Source organism: Pteropus vampyrus, unplaced genomic scaffold (assembly GCF_000151845.1).
Source record: "Pteropus vampyrus isolate Shadow unplaced genomic scaffold, Pvam_2.0 Scaffold390, whole genome shotgun sequence".
Lineage (NCBI taxonomy): Eukaryota > Metazoa > Chordata > Mammalia > Chiroptera > Pteropodidae > Pteropus > Pteropus vampyrus.
In genome coordinates, this window is record NW_011889171.1 from 1783532 (window position 1) to 1804428 (window position 20897).

The 20897-nt window shown below is 38.7% G+C and overlaps 1 protein-coding gene across 6 annotated transcripts in view; it reads left to right on the plus strand.

The window, feature by feature from the left end:
- The first annotated feature begins 1041 nt into the window (after positions 1-1041).
- Positions 1042-20897, plus strand: part of LONRF3 (LON peptidase N-terminal domain and ring finger 3) — a 135014-nt gene continuing 115158 nt past the window's right edge. For 2 of the 6 annotated variants that reach the window (XM_023523318.1, XM_023523319.1), the window contains exon 1: positions 1042-1335. Coding sequence is in view for 3 of the 6 variants with exons in the window: in XM_023523314.1 (XP_023379082.1) it covers positions 4761-4876 (116 nt within the window). In the remaining 3 variants the exon portion in view is untranslated. Of the gene's footprint in view, positions 1503-2696; positions 2748-4759; positions 4877-20897 lie in introns of all 6 variants that reach the window. The other 4 variants (XM_023523314.1, XM_023523313.1, XM_023523316.1 and 1 more) reach the window with 4 other exon arrangements.

Sequence of the window (20897 nt, forward strand, 5' to 3'; positions counted from 1 at the left end):
CTTGGTTACAGGAGCAGATAACGTCCACAGGAGCAGCAGACAACGTCTTTGGGAGTAGGCACTGCTGAAAGCTCTTTGTGTGCTATCTTCCTTGGCTGCTGGCTGGGCAGCTGTCAGTCTCCTGAGTATGTGGAAGAGCTATGTTCTGAGTTAACCCTACACCAACAGTCTAAGATTTGTGAAAGCAACAAAGGGAGGATTTTAATGAGAGAGATTCAAAAAATTTTAGGGCACAAACTGTTGATGCTTTCCATTTCTTGAAGAGTTGATGGGTCTTTGGAGAAGTTCCTGTAATGAAGAAAGTATTTGGCTGGACAGGGGAATCTTGGAAAATACCAATGGTAACAGTGGACTAGGAAAGTCACATTTATGTACGGGGTGGTTTTGTTTCTGTGCCCCGGCTGAGTATGTGGATAAACTGTTTTGATCCTTATATATAGCATTTTAATGACTAATAACCTTAGGTATGTGTCTATTTTGTGATGTCAAAGTCCTTTAGTTTTCCTGAATCTCAAGGAAAGATGACAGCTACTCTTAGGTGTGTGTTAAGCCCTGAGAAACAAATTAAATCTCTTTCAGCAGTCCATTCAAACCTTTAGGTGGATATTTTATTTAATCCTCACAAACACGATGCAAAATAGGCACTATTATTTATCTCTATTTTATAGAGAAGGAAACGGAGGCTCGGCATGTAATAATTAGCTCACATTCATGTGGCTACAAATACATTTATTTCCAGAAAGATCAAGAAAAACTACCCTCAAGAAAACTACCTTATTCTGTTCCATTGTGCAGAAAGGAGCTGGGTTCCAGGTTCAAGGTAATGATTTGGCCATTCTGTCAGAAGGGTGTAAGACTAAGGCCTTCACCTACTCCAATCTGGGTCTGGGTTGGCTCCCGTCGGCTTCACGAGGACGCGCAGTCCCTGCAGCACAGCCGTTTTCGGTACAGAGTCTTCGGCCTGGGCCAGCGCTACTACGCAGATCAGAAGCCGCTGATTCACTCGTCTGCGCAAGCTCCAGCACGCTGGTGTCCGCGGCGCCTGCTTTGCCCTTTTCAGGTTGCCAGGGGGCCCTACGACACAATCGTCAGTGCGGGGGGTGGGGAGAGTGGAAGGGCGACGGCAGCCACGTGACCAGGGAGCCGTGCGCAGGCTAGTAGGGGACCGCCATCTGGAGGCCAGGACGGCTGCGAGCGAGCTCAGATTGCTCCCCTAACTCCACCGCCTTCTCCTTTCGCTCTGCGTGGGCCACACGGTGAGGCTGCAGCGGTGAACGCGACTGAAGTTCTGACACACGTATCTGTAACATCCTGGCGACTCTGACAAGCAGCCGCGTGAGTTTCCCGAACACCGGAAGGCCCTGGGAGGAGACACTTCACCCTGATTTGTGGCATTTCTTGCCCTTCCCGCAACGCAAAGGAGGGACTTGGTCCCAGCCTTCCCCCTAGCTCGGAGCGGTGCTGTTACATCCCGGTTACACCTCCCCACCACCCTTGGAAAGGTGTGCTTTCCCCTGGAGTACCCCCCGCGGGAGCGGGCTTAGGGGGTGGAGTTTGTATCTTTTGACTTATGGCAGGACTTCTTGGCACTGAACAAGTTGTCCCCCCGCCGCCTCCCCCCAAAACCCCAACATTTTCATAGGTATGCCATAATAGAACAGCTCACCCGATTATGAATAGGGCTTGAGAGTTGCAGGAAGTGAATTTGTTACCTGACTAGTTTATTGCTTAGAGTAGGGGCCTGAAACATATTTACACGTTAACTGGCAGAGAGACCACGGATTATCCAGATGATACACTGGGATCACCCAACCAAAAGCACATGGAATCCTCAAAACATCTTAGAGTTTCACAGAGAGATGCTGGCTTTGATTTCTGTCAGCACTACCCCAAGCCTCAACCGACAAAAATGCTTTCAGAAACTTAATTCAGAAAAATTCTTACCAGGTCTTGTAACGGGATAGTCCAACTGGTGGAAAAAGTTGATAAACTAATGTAATAGACTGAGAGACTTTTTAAGACCCTTATATTTTGCATACCATAAAATGCACTAATTTTAAGTGTACAATTGTTTTTGTAAATTCACAGTTGTGCAACAATCACCACAATCCAGTTTTCAAACATTTGCATCACCAACCCCTGCAAATTTCTGAAAGTCTGTTTACAGTTGATCTCTCCTTCCACCTCTAGCTCTAACAACCACTTTTCTGCCTTCTGTCTCTATATAGTTGCTTTTTCTGCACAGTTATCATGAATGGAATCATACAATGTGGCCTTTTGTGACTGGCTTCTTTCACTCATCATGATGTTTTCCAAGTTTATCCAAGTTGTAGCATGTATCAGTACTTCATTCCTTTTTATGAATGAGTAATATTCCACAGTGTGCATATAGAATGCTTATCCACTTATCAGTTAATGGGCATTTGACTTATTTTCAATTTTTGGTTATCGTGAGTAATCCTAGTGAGAAAATTTGTGTGGACGTATGTTTTCAATTCTCCTGATTTCACTAACTTGTGCTGGTGCTTCCCTAACACTCTTAGCGGACCTCTAGCATAACACTTAGCACACTGCCAGTAAGCTTGGATTCATTCTCTGTCTCTCCACTGGAGAGGGCAAGGAACGTGTTCACTTGTTCTCTGGTATAGAAGTGGAATTTCTGGGTCATATAGTAACTGTATGTTTAACTTTTTTAGGAATTTACAGATTGTTTTCCAAAGTGGCCGCACCATTTACTATTCCCATCGGTAAATATATGAAGGTTCCATTTTCTCCACATTCTCACCAACTCTTATTTTGTCTGGTATCTCATTATGATGTTAATTTGTCTAGACTGAGTGGTATTTGATTTAGCTAGTGTCACTTCACTTTAATGAATACCTTTTAAAATATTTAAATCTAGGTGTCAAAGTGAATAATACATGGTTCCTCCTTGCAAGAAGCTCATGGTTCCTTCAGAGAGACATATAGAGAAACAGATAATTGTAGTGCAGTGTGTTAAGTGCCCTGATGGAGCTGAGCACAGGGTGCTGTGGGGAGCAAAGAAGAGGGACACCTAACCTAGGTTGGGGGGTAGATGGAAGCCTTTTCTAGAAAGAGCTTTAATGTGCCTCCAGTTTCCTTTTGTGCAGTCTTATCAAAATTATATAGGTACATAGTTTTTAAAAACTCAGAGTTTTACATGGTTTGCTATTTTAAAAAAATTAAAGGAGTCCCCAGCCTTCCTCCTCATTCCCTGCTCCCCACGAAGCAATCACCTTCTATTATTTTAACTATTTGGATATTTACCTCTATATCTTTAAATAGCATAGCATGTTTTTATTTGAGGAAGAAAAATAATCAGCCCTGACATAGGCCAAGTAATCACCATCCTCTTTTGCACTGATTTCTAAATGGGTCAGCCCCATTAAATATTAATACATGATTAATTATGAAAGCCACAGTCACAATGCAGCCTACCTTCCTGCAATTTAAATGAAAGAAAACAGGTATTACCAACAGGTACTAGAGTAACTAAAGTAAGACAAGATATATATTTTAAAGGAGGGGCTAAGGACTTGTTTTCCTCATTCATACTTTAGTACCATATAACTTCAGTAAGCCACAACCCAATTGCAACTGTTAACTATGAAGAATTGTATTTTCACTTATAAAGTTTCAAAGAAAAAGCCAAATCACAGGCAAGTAGCATAGTATAGGACAGAAGTTGGCAAACTATGACCTGTGAGATAAGACTGTTTTTTCAGATGAACATTTATAATCAGTTCGATGGTAAGGAACACTAACTTTCAACCAAAATTAAACCAAATGTTATTTTTCTTCCCCATTTTTTTCATTAACAGACCTGTATTACAAAGTATTATATTTGGATTTCATCAATAAAAAAAAATATGGAAATTTATTTTTTCTGTTGTTATAGAAGTACCTACATAATATCCTCGGTTTTGTTTCTTGGCCCATAAAGCCCGAAATATTTACTATCCAACCTTCACAGAAAAAGTTTGCCAACTTCCAGTTCAATAGTCTAAAAAGAGGAATGAAAAGCAATTGCCACATACTTGCTGTGTGACCTTGGGAAATCACTTTGCTAGCCTTGATTTTCATTATTTATAAAATAGAGATAAATGGTGATGGGTAGATGAGATAACCTCTATGGTGAAACTTCCATCCTCTAAGATTTTGATCAAGTAATTATGCAAATATTTATTGAGCTACTACTATGTAGCAAGAACTGTTAAAAGCATTGGGGATATAGCAGGAAACAAAATTCCTGTCCTGAAAAAGATTACTATTCTAAATGAAAAGAGACTTAAGATGCAATATGTGGTCTGAGATTGGATCCTGATTTGAACAAATTGGCTTTATAGGACATTTTGAGGAAAAGTAGGGAAATATGAATATGGGTGGGCACTAGATAAGATGGAAACTAACATAGAATGGTAGAGGCCATTAACTGAAAAAAAGCATTATGTGCAGTATTATCTCATTTTGGTAGAAAATGCATATCTGTATTTTAAATACTTAGAAAATACCTGGAAGGTTATGTACTAAGCTGTAAACAGTTGTAATATCTGGGTGGTGGGAATATAATGTTTATTTACTTTTGTTTTCTAATTTTCTACAACGAACGTATACTTTGTAAAAAATAAAAGATGCTTTCTAATTAAAGAAATCTCTTCCTGGAGCTTACATGCTAGTGCCTCTTGTAAGTATTAATATTGCCATATCTGTCACTTTTTCCTGGGGAAACACACGTAAGAATGGAGAGTGCTCCCTGTCCCCCCTCCTTGCAAGTAACAAAGGATGAAGGCGTTCTCTGTGAAATCGCTGTAGAATGTAAACTGATGCCACTGGTATTTCTCTTGGGGTTTTACTGGTAAGTAGAGCTTTCTTATACCTAAGAATGGAGTGGGATTTTGTAGTGTGGCCAGCATTTGCCCTGCAATAACATGGGTAAGTAGTTGTGACAGAGACCATATTTGACTCAGAAAACCAAAAATATTTACTATCAGCCCTTTAAAGAAAAGGTTGTGGATCCGTGTTCTAGGCTCACCAGAACACTATATCGGTAGGCATGTCTGTGTGAAGAGAATGCCCACTTTACAGTTAAATTGATAAAATTCTGATTTATAAACTTCATTCCCTCCTGAGCTTTATTAGCATGTTAGTATTCCCAATTTCACATGACTCGGGGGTTACTTACAAGATTGGACTTTATCCTCCAAAGCTGAAATGAAGGCCAGATTATAGAAAAACAGAAAAGTCATTAAGGTAAATGATAGCCTGTGAGCCCTATCAATAGCTTGCTAGCTCGTGCTTCAAATTTAGTTTAACTGCCTCCTCCCAGAAGCTTCCTCTCACTGTATCTGATTTCACTGTCGTGCACCTGTGCACCCATAGCACCCTTCGCAGACCTCTATCATAACACTTAGCACACTGACCTGTGAGCCTGGATTCATTCTCTGGCTCTCCACTAGAGAGGGACCATGTTCACTTGTTCCCTGGTATAGCCCCTGAACCTAGCATAATATCTAGCATATACATAGTAGGTTACTAGCTGTGTATCCTTGGCCATGCTAGTTCTCTGAACTTCACATTTCTTGTCAGTAAAATGGGGATAATAATAGTAGTAGCTACCTCAGTTGTTATGAGGATTAAATGCGTGTGTTAGCAATTCAGTGAGTACTTGTTGAATGAATGAATTACATATAGGAAATTGTTTAGATTATGCTGGGAATTGTAAAAGTCTGTATCACCAGTACCTAAAGTTTGCCTTGTTTAGATCAGCAACACACTTATCTTACATTGCCCACCCAGACTGGGGGCAGCATTCATTTATTCTGTCAGCACATATTTATTTATTCTGTCTGCCCAGTATGTGCCTGTATTATGCTAGATATTAGGGATACAGCAGAGTATCCACAGTCTCCACCCTCATGGAGATTACATTCTAGTTGGAAAGATGGGTCAATAAACAAGTAAAGTGATATATAAAAGTATATTACAGACTGTGATCAATGATAAAATAAATAGACTAAATTGTAGTAATTGAGACAGGCTGTGACATATCTGGTGATTAGGGATACCTTCTTTAAAGAGGTGGCATTTATCGTGAGACTGGAAGAATGAGCCAGCCATGAGAGGAGCTGAGGAAAGAATTTCAAGCAGAGGGAATAGTAAGTGCAAAGGCCTTGAAGCCAGAAAGGATATGGCATGTTCAAAAATGGAAGGAGGCAAAGAGGGTCGAAGGATGAAGAGGTTGGGCTCATTCTAAGAGTAAAGGGAAGCCATTTAATGAGTTTAATGAGAGTGAAATTATTTATCATTCTGTTTTTAAAAACTTAAAAGAAATTCCATGTGGTAGACAGAATAATGCCCTCCCAGCCCCCTGATATCCAGAACCTGTGAAATAATGTTACTTTATACTACAGAAGGGAATTTTCAAATGTCATTAAGTTAAGGATCATGACAGGAGATTATCCTGGTGGGTCCAATATAATTACAAGGGTTCTAAGAGGAAGAAATAAGGACCAGAGTCAGAGAAAGGAGATGTGATGATGAAAACAGGGCTCATAGAGATTTGAAGATACTATGCTGCTGGCTAGAAGATGCAAGAACAGGCCATAAGCCAAGGAATACAGGCAGCCTTAGAGGCTGAAAAAGACAAGAGAACAAACAGATTTGCCCTTAAAGCCTCCAGAAAGAACGCAGCTCTGCTGACACCTTGACTTCAGCCTGTGAGACCCATTTTGAAATTCTGACCTTCAGAATTGTAATATACATCTGTGGTGTTTTAGCCTCTAAGTTTGTGGTAATTAGTCACAGGAGCCAATACTCCCTGTGTAAAAAGATAAACCCCAAAACTAATGAGATTAAGTAATTTGCAGGGATGGATAGGAACAGGATAGAAAGGACAAGGAAATTGGAATGGGATAGAAGGGATGGGAAAGTGACATTTTCTGAGTTTATCTTTTGTATATAGTTCTCATTTATAGAATAAGATTAATATTTCACAAACTAAAAAATTTTAAATCGATATGCATAAAGAGAGGACCCAAAATGGAATACAAACAGAAACAAATGCATTTAACTGTATTACAAGTGAATAACAACCACAATGAAGGGATGGGAGAAAATAACTAACCTAAGTGTAATAGATTGAATTTTGTCCCCTCAATCCATGTGTTGAAACCTTAACCCTAGATGTGACTGTATTTGACAATAGGGCCTTTAAAGATGTAATTAAGGATAAGTGTGTGGCCCTAATCCAATATGACTAGTGTCCTTATAAGAAAAGGAAGAGGTACCAGGGATGCGTGCATATAGAGAAAAGGTCATGTGAGGACACAGCGAGAAGGTAGCCATCTGCAGGATAGGGAGAGAGGCCTCAGAAGATACCAACCCTATTAATATCTTATCTTGGACTTTTAGCTTCCAGAATTGTGAGAAATATATTTCTATTTTTTAAGCCACCCGTCGGTGGTATTTAGTTATGTCAACCCGAGTGGACTAACACACTAAGTAACTTTGGAAAAGAGTATTTTGACTATATACTCTAAAGTAGTGGTTCTGAAACTTCAGTATGCACTGGAGTCACCTAGAGGGCTTGTTAGAACTCTGTTTACTGGTCCCTGCCTCCAGAATTTCTGATCGAATAGGTCTAGGACGGGCTCAAGAATTTGCATTTCTAACAAGTTCCCAGGTGATACCAATGCTGCTGGTCCAAGGACCACACTTTGGGAACCACTATTCTAAGGCTGAAGACAAAACAAAACTATATAAATCCTATACTCTTAGTAGGTTTTCCACAGGGGTATAGATTAACAATTCTAAATCTACTTTGTGTATATTCTAGTATCGAGCAAATAAGTAAATATATTGTGAATAATAAGAATCAGATTTTACTCTGTAATAGGAAGGAGTTACACATAAGGAAAGACAGAAGACTAGTGGTGATTATAGGTATCAGTATGAATGCATGACACGCACACACACACACACACACACACACACACACACACACACACACACACACCACAACCCTACACTTCACACAGAGAAAGATAGAAATAGATGTTTGTGTAAATACACATATTTCCTCACTCTGTCTATAAGTGGCAACACCCCAATACCAATGAGGACACCTAGCACTCAGATCTTGTTTTTAAAAATACCATTCTCTGAATAAAAGGAACAAAGACTCTTGGAGAAATGGCTAATACCAGGGCTGGGACAGGAAGAGTATGATGAGCTTGGAATGTTTTCTTCCACCAGTAAGGAAGTGCTAGTGGAATAATGAGAACATTTAAAAAGGATGCAGTAGTCAATTTGAAGGGGTTCCCAATGGCAAAATCTGGGACAATTTAAGCAACAAAATAAGTAATGATAGTAATGGGTTATAATCCATAGAATAAACTAAGAATTTGTGAATCCGTGCTAATATAGGGAAATAACTGAATAAATAAATGAGGAAGAAAGAAAAGCACTTGTTTACAGTAGAATTCCAATTAATACAGAAAGAATAATGGGAATGGAAACTTATCATTTGGAAAGCACCACAGTAATAACTTTCGAGCGAGAATCATCAATGGATACTAAAATTAATGGATAAAATAATATGATAAGCAGTATATTTATAAAGTCTCAAAGTATCTCTCTACAAAAATGCCTTTTTATTACAAAGGGCAAAGGTGTAACTTTATTGTGGAGGAACCTGGCGGACACCACCTTAGCCAAGTGATCAAATTAACATCATCAGTAATGAACAAACTGATATCATGTGCCTCTTGTTAGGGTACACTGAGAAGGATATGCCATCACATCTGTAGTATTCTTGCCAAAACATAACCTAAACTGAGTCATGATGAACCATTAGACAGACCTCAAATTGAAACTGGTCATTGTTTTTCAAACTTGTCATAGTAATGAAAGACCCACCCCCCACCCCCCGCCCAAAAAGACCAAGGAAATCCAGATTAAAAGAGCCAAAGGAATCATGTGTGATCCTGGATCAGAAAAAGGACATTGGTGGGGCAATTGGAGAAAATCAAATACTATCTATTGATTATGACATTGCATTAATGTTAATTTTTTGTATTAATAATACCGTACTGTGGTTATGTACGATGTTAATATTTGGAAAATCTGGGTGAAGTGTATATGGGGATTTCTTTGTACTATTTCTGCAACATTTTTTGGTAAATCTATTTCAAAATGTAAAGTTGAAAGTGAAATGTGTTATTTAACCTCCCTCCCCCCGCACAATATCCATGGGTGATCTGACTGCAGTGTTACTTTTAGAGAGGCCAGAATATAAGTGGGTAGACTGCTGCACTAGACTAAGGGAGAAATGGTGGTGGCTCAGACTACAGGGATGGCAGTGGAGATGGAGAGAGGTGGGTTGATTCAGGATACATTTCGACATCTTCATGGGAAGAACATCGCACAAGAGCAAATGGAAAGAAGAACAACTTCATTTGAAAAGGAGGTTCTCTGGGGATTACCTTCAGATAAAATATAGAATAGAATATACCCTGCATGCCTATAAGTGTTTTCATTAGATATTGTGGATTCAGAATCCTTTAGTATGTAAGCTAGACTATTTATCATGGAGTTTGTATTTTATCTTTTTTTCCCCATAGTTTCTAGTCCAAGGGAAAACAAGAGAAGGGGCTTTCTTTGTTCCCCTCCTGTGTTTGCCTCTGCCAAGAACTTTTCTCTTGTTCAAAATAAAGTACAATTTATTTTTTAAAAATAATATATATTTTTTTATTTTTCAGTTATAGTTGGCATACAATACTATATGTTTTAGATGTACGACATAGTGATTAGACATCTATATAACTCACAAAGTGATCACCCCAATAAATCTAGTGCCCCTCTGATACTGTACATAGTTATTACAGTATTATTTGCTATATTCCTTATGCTGTATTTTCTATCTCCATGACAATTTTGTAACTATCAATTTGTACTTCTTAATCCTTTCCCCCTTTTTCACCGACTCCCCCCATACCCCTCCCATCTGGTAACCTAAAAAATGTTCTCTGTATCTATGAGTTTGTTTCTGCTTTTTTGTTTATTTATTTTGTTCTTTAGATTCCACATGTACATGAAATCATATGGCATTTGTCTTCCTCTACCTGATTTACTCCACTCAGCACACTGCCCTCTAGGTCCATCATGAAATATCTTTTCTATTCCATTACTTGTAGTCTATGTGTATGTTTTTAATCTGAAATGAATCTCTTGTAGACAGCATATGTAAGGGTCTTGATTTCTCATCCATTCAGCCACTCTCTTGATTGGAGCATTTAATTCTTTTTCATTTGAAGTACTAGTTGGTAGATACGTAGTTATTGCCATTCTTTATTCATTGTGTGTGTGTGTGTGTGTGTGTGTGTGTGTGTGTGTGTGTGTGTGTGTGTAGTTTTTCTTCTTAAAGAAGTGCCTCCAACATTTCCTATAATACTGGCTTGGTGGTGATAAACTCCTTTAGCTTTATCTTGTCTGAAAAGCTCTTTATCTGTCCTTTGATTCTAAATGATAACTTTGCTGGGTAAAGTAATCTTGGTTATAGGTCCTGGGTTTTCATCACTTTGAATATTTTGTGCCAATCCCTTCTGGCCTTTAAAGTTTCTGTTGAGAAATCAGCTGACAGTCTTATGAGTATTCCCTTGTAGGTAACTAATTGCTTTTCTCTTGCTGTTTTTAAGATTGTCTCTTTGACTTTAACCTTTGGCATTTTAATTATGATGTGTCTTGGTATGAGCCTCTTTGGGTTCATCTTGTTTGGGATTCTCTGGGCTTCCTGGAGTTGTATGTCTATTTCTCTCACCAGGTTAGGAAAGTTTTCCATCATGATTTCTTCAAATAGATTTTCAATTCCTTGCTCTCTCCTCCTTCTGGTACCCCTATGATGCAAATGTTGTTAAGTTTGATGTTGTCCCAGAGGCTTAAACTATCCTCATTTTTTTGGATTCTTTTTTCTTGTTGCTATTCCAATTGGGTGTTCTCTGCTATCCCATCCTCTATGTCGCTGATTCGATCCTCTGTTTCATCTACTCTGTTGATTCCCTCTAATGTACTCTTCATCTCAGATATTATATTCTTCATTTCTGACTGGCTCCCTGTTTTCCACCTCCCTTTTTATGTTTTGTTTATCTCTTTGTTAAAGTTTTCATTGAGTTCATCTATTCTTCCCATAAGTTCCTTGAGCATCCTTATAACCAATGTTTTGAACTCTATATCTCGTATATTGCTTGTCTCTATTTTGGTGAATTCTTTTTCTGGAGCTTTGTTCTTTTCTTTCATGTGGGATATGCTTCTTTGTCTCCCCATTTTGTCTGCCTCTCTGTGTCTGTTTCTATGTATTAGGTAGGGCTCCTAAGTCTCCCGGTCTTAGTAGAATGACTTTATGTAGGTGTACTGTGGGACCACTTGGCACAAACCTTGGCACAAACCAGGCCAAGTCCAGCTGCAGCCTGTGCACCTCCAGGGCCACCTGGTAAGAGTCACCATGCAATACACATATGCCTGCCACTTGTGCTGGGCTTACAGGTGCATTGAGGGGCCAAGTCAGAAACCAAGGCCAGCTGCCACTGGTGCAGGATTTGGGGCTCCTCAGCAAGAGGTGCAGGGCACACCAGACACGGCTTTTTTGAGTTTTGCAAGCCTTTGAAAGATTTTATGAAAGTTCGCAGCAGGAGCCAAGACAGCTGGTTTGTGTGGAATAAATCACAAGAAGTGGCTTGGGTGGGCCGACAAGATAGGAGAGGCGGGGTCTCAGGGAATCCCTTGGGTGGAGCAACCTGTGATATCCAGGTTGACAGAAACTGTGTCTGCATGCTGGGAGGTGAGAGGGCTCAACAAAGGAACAATGGCTTCTGCCTGCACCTCTGTCCTGGAGAAAGCCGTCCCTCCAGCCCTTGCCCTAAAGCCCGACAGCTCAGTTCCTCCCCATATGTCCCTGGTGCTCCTTGAGCAGCTGCCCCAGTGCTGGAGCTCAGAGCAAGCAAGTCTGTCAGCGAGTAAGGCCAGGCCGGTTAAGAGAAAGGTCTCTGTTTCCCATAGCCTTCTGTCTCACTCAGCTGCACCTCCCGCTGGTTTTCACAGCCAGAGGTTGTGTGGACTTCTTTTCCTGGCACTGGAACCCTGGGCTGGGGAGACCAGTGTGTGGCCGGGACTCCTTGCTCCTCAGGGAGGGGGCTCTGCAGCCAAGATAGCCCTTCCTATTCTTGATCGCCACACGCAGTTGTGGGACCGGGGTGTTTCACATCTCTGCCCTGCCTACCGTTTTGAGGTGACCTGTTATTTGAAGTGACCTAGCTGTAGGGCTTCTGTTCAGCCAGACCTCTGGTGACTCTGGTTGCTCTGTAGTTTTGTTATTTTGGTGTGCTCGCTAGAGGGGGCGTGCACAGCCTCTGCCTTCTACGCCATCTTGAATTCTCTTCTGAATCTAATCTTGAGTTTCCCTTTTTTCTATTGAGGATTTTTTTCTGTGAAATGTTGGAGTCAGTTCCTTTGTGATCTCCTTTGTAATATAAAGCCTGTTTTGGTTTTATTTCCATTGCTTTGATAGAGTGCTTCCACCAGGGGGAGCTCCTTACTATATGTAGGTCAATTTCTTTTTTTTAGGAGGCAAAAGAAAGGAGACTTCATCAGGTAAAATATGAAAGCAATGGAAAAACAAACAATAGGAAATAGGAACTGAACATCTCCTGGGACCTGACTTGGTCTCCGAACTAGCTGGCTTAAATGCCATTTCACTTGTTATATTTTGTTTTGGTATGATTCTGGCCCATGTGTAAAGATTTCCCTCTTCCCAATCTATTTCATTTATTCAATCTACAAATATATATTGACCATATACTTTGTGTCAGCTATTGTTGTAGATTCTGAGACTTCATACGTGAACAAAACTGACCAAGTCCCTGACCTCCTGGAGTTTATTTCATATGTGAGCAACAGACAATAAGTGAGATAAACAGATAAAATACTATATTAGGTAGGGATAAATGCCAAAGGCGGTGGGAGGGGGGATGCAGGGCCTGTAGATCATTGTACAAACTTTGACTTTTACTCTGAAAGAAATGAGAAGCATTGGGGAAATTTGAGTAGAGGGGTGGTATGATCTGACATATTTTAAAAGGATCATTGGTGGTTTTTTTCGATAATAAATTATAAGGGGACAAGTCTGGACCTGACTGGTAACGGTGGAATTGAGGAGAAGTTGTTAGGTTTTTGGACATATTTTGAAGATAGAGCTACCTGGATTTCCTAAAAGATCAGATATGAGATATGAGAGAAAGAAGAATAAAGGCAAAAGGGTCACCGTGTTGCAAAACACTATAGAATTGAATAAAATGTAACTGGTGCTGTCTAGAGTTGTGTAACACAGCATTTATGTTTAAGATGATACCAAGGTTTTCATCCTGAGCAGCTGGATGAAAGGATGGAGTTGCCACTAGCTGCAATAGTAAAGACTTGAACAGGGTTGGAAATTTATCAGAAATTCGATTTTTGATATGTTGAATTTGAGATGCCAATTAGATATCTAAATGGAGATGCTGAGTAAGCTACAGGATATCTGAGCATGGCATTCATAGGAGTGGTTAGGGCTGGAAATAAATATTTTTGGGTCATAGACATCTGGGTAGTCTTTAAAGCCAAAAGGTGGATGAAATCACCAAGAAAGAGTAGTTAGAGAAGAGAAGGAGACTAAGGACCCAGACCTGGGGAACTCCCACATTGAGAGGACAGGAAGATAATGAGGAACAAGAAAAGGAAATTGACAAGATATGGCTAGTAAGGTAGAAGGAAACCCAGAAGAGAATGATGTTCTGGAAGGCAAGTGAAGAAAGTGCTTCAAGGAAGAGGGAATGATCAACTGTGAAACATACTTACGGTTGGCCAAGCGATATGAAGGTTAAGAATTCTCGATAGACTTTTGCAACATGGAGGCCACTAGTGGCCTGGATAAAAGCTGTTTCAATGTACAAAAGCTTGATCGCAGTGGGTTCAAGAGAGAAAGAGAGGTGAAAAATTGTAGACAGGACTGTAGACAAATGTTTTGAAGAGTTTTGCTGTAAACAAGAGCAGAGAGATGAGGCAGTCACTGGAATGGTGTGTGGGGTCAAGAGAAGGTATTTAGAATAGGAGAAATTATCCCAAGTTTGTCCTAGGAGTACTCACTGCTTATTGGAGTTCACTTGTCCTTATTCACATACATTTCTTGGCATAGTAGCCATTAATCTTCAGAGAAGCTACATGTTGAGAGGGGAAGTTGCCAGCAGGTTTGAGCGGAACAAACTCTAAGGAAACTCATGGGTATCCTTTAATAACACTGGACTTAGAACTTCTACAGTTAGAAAAAGAGAGAGCGTCTTCATGTGTGGAAAAAATGGGGCTGTAAAATCTAGCTGTCTCCCTTGCCCACATGGCAATTCCAGCCTTCTTTGACAACCTTGGAGGATTTGGTTTCAGTTGACACTAAAGAGTCCAGAGTTCCCTTCCAGAAACATTATCCATTTTACAGAAGGTTTAGTTTTCCTTGATCAAAACTCCTCTTTCCTTTTGTAGTTAAGCCAGAGAGCCATCACAGGCAGAAGACTAAATTTCAGATGACTCTGTCCTGCCCTCCTCCTCTCTTCCTATGAATTTTCTGAAAAGGTTGGCATCTATGTTCTTCCCTTCTTCACCCCAACATTCAGGTGTGAGGGAAAGTAGAGAGTGGCATGTTTCCTAAGAAAAGGCCAGAACCCATTTCTAACTCACATTTTTAATAGAGATCTCTTTGAGATGGTGGGACTGGAGCTATATTTAAACTGTTGAGATCAAGGGCAGGGTGTAGGCAAATGAAACCTTTATGTCTTCTGTCTCTTAGAAAACCAATAAAGCCATTGAAGCTTGTCTGACGCCCCCAAGTAGTTAATGAGAACAATAGAATTTAGAGTTCCTGGTGTTCCTCTGGAGCTGATTTTGGCAGGTGATAAGCAGCTTGTAAAATAGTTTATTATTTGAGTAGAGCTTTGGCTGCCTGGCTTTTAAGGTTGATTATTTATTTTGCATGTTGTATAACAGGAGCATTGGGCAATGGTCAAAAGAGGCCTTCTGGGTCAGAGAGTAAGGACTTCTCTGACCATCTCCCAACAGAACCATTCCAGCTACAAAATGAGGGGCAAGCTTGTACACAGGGTCCAGGCCATGGCTTTTATATATAGCCCCTAACCACCAGACATGCCTTCTCATTAGAGATTGAATACATAGACTTCCATCAAGTCCTAGCTCAAGAAAAATATATGTCTATATAATTTCTCAAATTTACACTGATAATATGACCTGATTTTGAAAGAAATGTTTTTAAAGACATATTTTAGTCATTTGCAACAAGCAGTCACATATGGGAGTCCCTGTCATCTCAATCATCTCGGATGCTCCAAAAGGTAGTGCTTTCAGCTGGCTACAGCAAAATATAGCCAGGAGGTCTTCCCTCCTTTGTGAAGAGTGCCAAGCCGAAATTGTCCCCACCCCTTTTGGTTCAAGCTTTAAAGTGTTGTGCCTCCTATCTTGTGCTGGTCTTGCTGGCTCACTGAGAGAGATCCATACATTTTAGAGACAGTGAATGGGGGTAGTTCCTCTTCTTCCTATTCTAAACTTTAAAAATAGATTGAGCCAGGGCTCTCCAGAAATTATATCTCTGTCAAGATGGTCTTGATAGAGAGAAATTTAGTTGTGTCTTCTTTTTTATTTTTCTCTTGTTTGATTTTTATGGGAACCTGTATTTATGAGGAAGTTCTGTTTGTAGAGGCTGTAAGTCAGCATTTCTGTTATTTAATGATGTTAGTAAAATGGGAAGTAGCAGGTGATAGGTGCCTAGGAAGAGATTTCATGAGCTGTTGAATGAATTTTAGATGTTTTATGATATTTTAAAGATGTGTGTCTTGTGTTGGTGAGCATAACTGCCTTCCAAAGATGTGTGTCTTGGAAGAGATTTGCCATTAAAACTGGAGTTACTGTTTTAGGATGAACCATCCTCCTTTACAAGCAATGTTTTGTTGAAGAAAGCCTTGGGAAACATGAAATCCGATCATCCTTTTGGAGTCTGTGAGTGTGACCAGGTTAATTTCTTGCACTAAAGTCTGTAGCTTTATGGATGGACCATTGCTTTGACTCCTATATTAGTCAGGATAGGCTAGACTCTGATGCAGTAACAAATAAATAACAGAGGTTTACTTGTTGCTTACATGAAGTTTGATGCTGATTGGCCCTCTTCTATCTTGTAGCAATGCCACCTGAAACACAACCTCCAAGGGTACCCTGGCAGAAAAAAAATGACATCTGGAAGCCCACATGCCTTAATTGCCTCTTTAAATCAAAGGTCCTTGAGTTTAATTCCTATGTTTTCTTCTATGCATTTTATTTTTTCAGGTCTTATATTCAGGTCCCTAATCCATTTTGAGTTAATTTGGGAGTGTGGTGATAAACAACAGTCTAGTTTTATTCTTTTGTAGGTGGCTTTCCAGTTTTTTCAGCACCATGTATTGAAGAGGATTTCCTTTCTCTACTGTATGTTTTTGGCTTTTCTTGTTGAAGATTATTTGCCCATATAAATATGGGTTTACTTCTGGACTATCGATTCTGTTCCACAGATCCATGTGTCTGTTTTTCTGCCAATACCATGCCATTTTGATTACTGTCACTTTGTAGTATAATTTGAAGTCGGGCAGAGTGATGCCTCCAGCTTTGTTCTTTTTTCTAAGGATGACTTTGGCAATTGGGGGTCTTTTGTGCTTCCATGCAAATCTGATGATTTTTGTTCTATTTCCTTAAAAAATGCCGACGGGATTTTGATGGGGATTGCATTAAATCTATATAATGCCTTAGGTAATATGGTCATTTTAACTATGTTGATTCTTTCAATCCAAGAACAGGGGATATCTTTTCCATTTCTTTGTATCTTGTTCAATTTCTTTTAATAGGGTCTTATAGATTTTATTATATAGGTCCTTCACATGTTTCATTAAATTTATCCCTAGGTATTTTATTCTTTTTGGTTCAATCGCAAAAGGAATTATTTTTTCTACTTTTTTTTTTTGTTTTCTGAGACTTCATTATTAGAGTATAGAAACGCTATGGATTTTTGAACATTGATTTTGTATCCGGAAACTTTATTGTATTTGCTTATTGTTTCTAGTAGTGATCTTGTGGAGTCTTTAGGGTTTTCTATATAAAGAATCATGCCATTCACAAATAGTGACAGTTTGACTTCTCCATTTCCTATTTGGATGCCTTTTATATCTTTCTCTTGCCTGATTGCATTTGCTAGGGACTCCAATGTTATATTGAATAACAGTGGCGATAGTGGACAGCCTTGCTTTGTTCCTGATCTTAGAGAGAAGGTTTTAGTTATTCATCATGAAGTATAATGTTGGCCAAGGGTTTGTTATAGATGGTCTTTATTATGTTAAGATAATTTCCTTCTATACTGATTGTGTTCAGTGTTTTCATCATAAATGGATGTTGTATCTTGTCAAAGGCTTTTTCTGCATCTATTGATATGATCATATGATTCTTGTTTTTTAATTTGTTTATGTGGTGTATCAAGTTAATCGATTTGCGTATGTTGAACCATCCCTGTGCCCCTGGGATGAAGCCGACTTGATTGTGGTGTATAATCTTTTTAATATGTTACTGTATTCAGTTTGCATCTGTGTTCATGAGAGATATTGCTCTGTAGTTTTCTTTTTTTGTGTTATCTTTACCAGGTTTTGGTATCAGAGTAATATTGGCTTCATAAAATGAGTTGGGAATTATAGCCTCCTCTTCAATTTTTTGGAAGAGTTTGAAGAGAATAGGTATTAAATCTTTGAATGGTAGAATTCACTGGTGAAGTTATCTGGTCCTGGACTTTTATCTTCTGGTAATTGTTTCAATTTCCATACCGCTGATTGTTCTATTTAGATTTTACAGATCTTGATTCAGTCTAGAACGATTGTACTTTTCTAAGTACTGGTTTATTTCTTCTAGGTTATCAAATTTGTTTTTATATACTTTTATAGTATTTTTGCATGATCCTTTGTATTTCTGTGATGTAAGTCGTAATTTCCCCTCTTTCATCCCTGATTTTGTTTATTTGTGTCCTTTCTCCTTTTTCTTTAGTGAGTCTAACCAGGAGTTTGTCAATTTTATTAACCTTCTCAAAGTACAAGCTCCTCGTTGTATTTATTTTTTGCATTGTTTTTGTTGTTGTTGTTTTGTTTTGTTTTCAATTTCATTTATTTCTGCTCTAATTTTGACGATTCCTTTCCTTCTGCTGATTTTAGGCCTCATTTGTTCTTTCTCTAATTTTTTAAGATGAAGCTTTAGCTTGTTTATTTGGGCTTATGCTTGTCTTTGGAGATAGGCCTGTAATGATATGAACTTTCTTCTTATGAACGTTTTTGCTGTGTCCCAAAAAATTTTGATATGTTGTACTATCATTATCATTCGTTTCTATGTATCTCTTGATCTCTCTTTTTATTTCTTCCCTGACCCAGTTATTTTTCAGAAGCATATTGTTTAATCTCCATGTATTTGTGGTTCTTCCTGATTTTTTTGTAGTTGATCTCTAGTTTCAAAGCATTATGGTCAGAGAATATGATTAGTATGATGTCAATCTTCTTATATTTGTTGAGGCTATTTCTGTGTTCCAGTATGTGGTCGATTCTTGAGAATGTTCCATGTGTACCAGAGAAGAATGTATAAGCAGCTGTTTTGCGATGGAAGGCTCTGTAAATGTCAATTATGTCCAGTTTGTCTAATGGGTCACTTAAGGATGTTATTTCCTTATTGATTTTTTGTGCGGATGATCTGTCCATATCCAACAGTGTGGTATTTAGGTCCATTATTACAATAGTGTTTTGGCGTGTTTCTCTCTTTAGTTCTGTTAGTAATTGCTTTACATATTTTGGGGCTCCCTGATTGGGAGCATAGATATTAATGAGTATTATGTCTTCTTGGTGCCTGATTCCCCTTATCATTATGAAATGTCCCTCAGTATCTTTCTTTACCTTTTTTATTTTGGAATCAATCTATTTCGTCCGATATTAATACTGCTACTCTCGCTTTTCTCTGAATGCCATTTGCTTGAAATCTTATTTTCCATCCTTTCACTTTGAATCTATATTTGTCTTTGGAACTGAGATGTGTCTCCTAGAGGCAGTATATGGTTGGGTTTTGTTTTTCGATCCATTCTGCAACTCTGTGCCTTTTTATTGATGAGTTTCGTCCATTTACATTTAGGGTGATTATTGAAATATGAGATCTTCTTATAGCCATTTTATCTTTTGCTTCCTGTTAGTGCAGTGTTTCCATTGCTTCCTTGTCCTTGTGTTTCATTTTCTTTATTTTGGTTGGCTTTTGTGGGTTTTCCCTCTGGTTCTTTTTGTTTTATGTTATATATATCAGTTCTGAATCTTTGATGTGTAGGTAACATTACGAATATGAAAAGGATATTTATATATACACAGTCATCCATTTTCTTCTGTGCGTGTCTTACTTGCATTCCCCTTTGCGATTTACATCTTTGAATTCTCCCCTTTTCAGTCATTGTTATCTCAATTTGTCCCTGTGTATGCTGAACGTTCATTACTATCTTGCTGTAGCAATTCTCTTATTATTTAAGCTTATAATATCCTGCTCTTAGTAAGGGTTGCACTCCTCTGCTTCTATTTGCCTGATAGTCACTTTACTCCTAATTATATATATTTTTTGTCATTTTGTTTTAGGTGAGCTGACCCCTTTCAGTATTTCCTGTAGTTCAGGCCTCGTAGTGGCGAATTACCTCAATTTTTATACGTCTGGAAAAATCTTAATTTCTCCTTCATATCTAAAGGACAGCTTAACTGGATACATTATTCTAGGCTGGTAGTTCTTTTCACTTAATAGTTTAAATATTTGATTCCATTCCTTTCTGGCTTGTAAGGTTTGTATTGAGAAGGCCGAGGATCATCTATTGGATTTTTCTTTATAAGTTTCCATCTTTTTCCCCTGGCTACCCTGAGAATTATATTTTTGTCATTGATTTTTGATAACTTTAATACAATGTGTCTCAGTGAAGGCCTTTTTGTCTTGCAGTAATTGGGTGTTCTGTTGACTTCTTGAATTCGTAGCTCCAACTCATTCCTTAGATTTGAGTAATTCTCATCCACTATTTGTCTGAAAATACTTTCTAGTTCCTGCTCCTTTTCCTTGCCTTCGATAATGTCCATTATACTTATGTCTCCTCTCCTGATGGTATCAGCTAGTTCTTATTTCTTTCATTAGTTTTCATTCTTCAGTTTCTCTCTTCTTCCTTCTGATTTATTTCTAGATTTCTGTCTTCGATATCACTGATCCTTTCCTCCATTTGGGCAACTCTATTTCCCAAGCTTGCTATTTCATTTTTCAACTCTTACAGTGTATTTTTTACCTTCAGAGGGTTTATTCTATTCTTTTTGAGGATTTCAATCTCCTTGCTCCGCTCATCTATTTGTTTTTTTCAGTTCCTGAAATTGTTGATATGACTCATTTCAGAACTCATTTAGTTTTTTTCAGAAGTACCATACCGAATTCTCGAGCATTTAAGTCGCATATTTCTCTGCCTATAAGCTTATTTTCTGGAGATTTTTCTCTTTCTTTCTGAGATGCCTTGTCACCTTGGTTGTTCATGGTGTTTAATGGACTATTTCTCCGCCTGGGCATTAATGGAAGTGTATTCTGTTGTTTTTCCAGAAAGAAGATTTATTATATAAATGTCTCTCTTTAGCCTGCTACAAAGAAGGTGCTTTCCTTTTGGTTTCCAGTAAGTGGCTCTTGGATCTCTGCTTTATATAATACCTAAATGATGACTTTTTAATTTTCTTGTAGGTATTTAATTA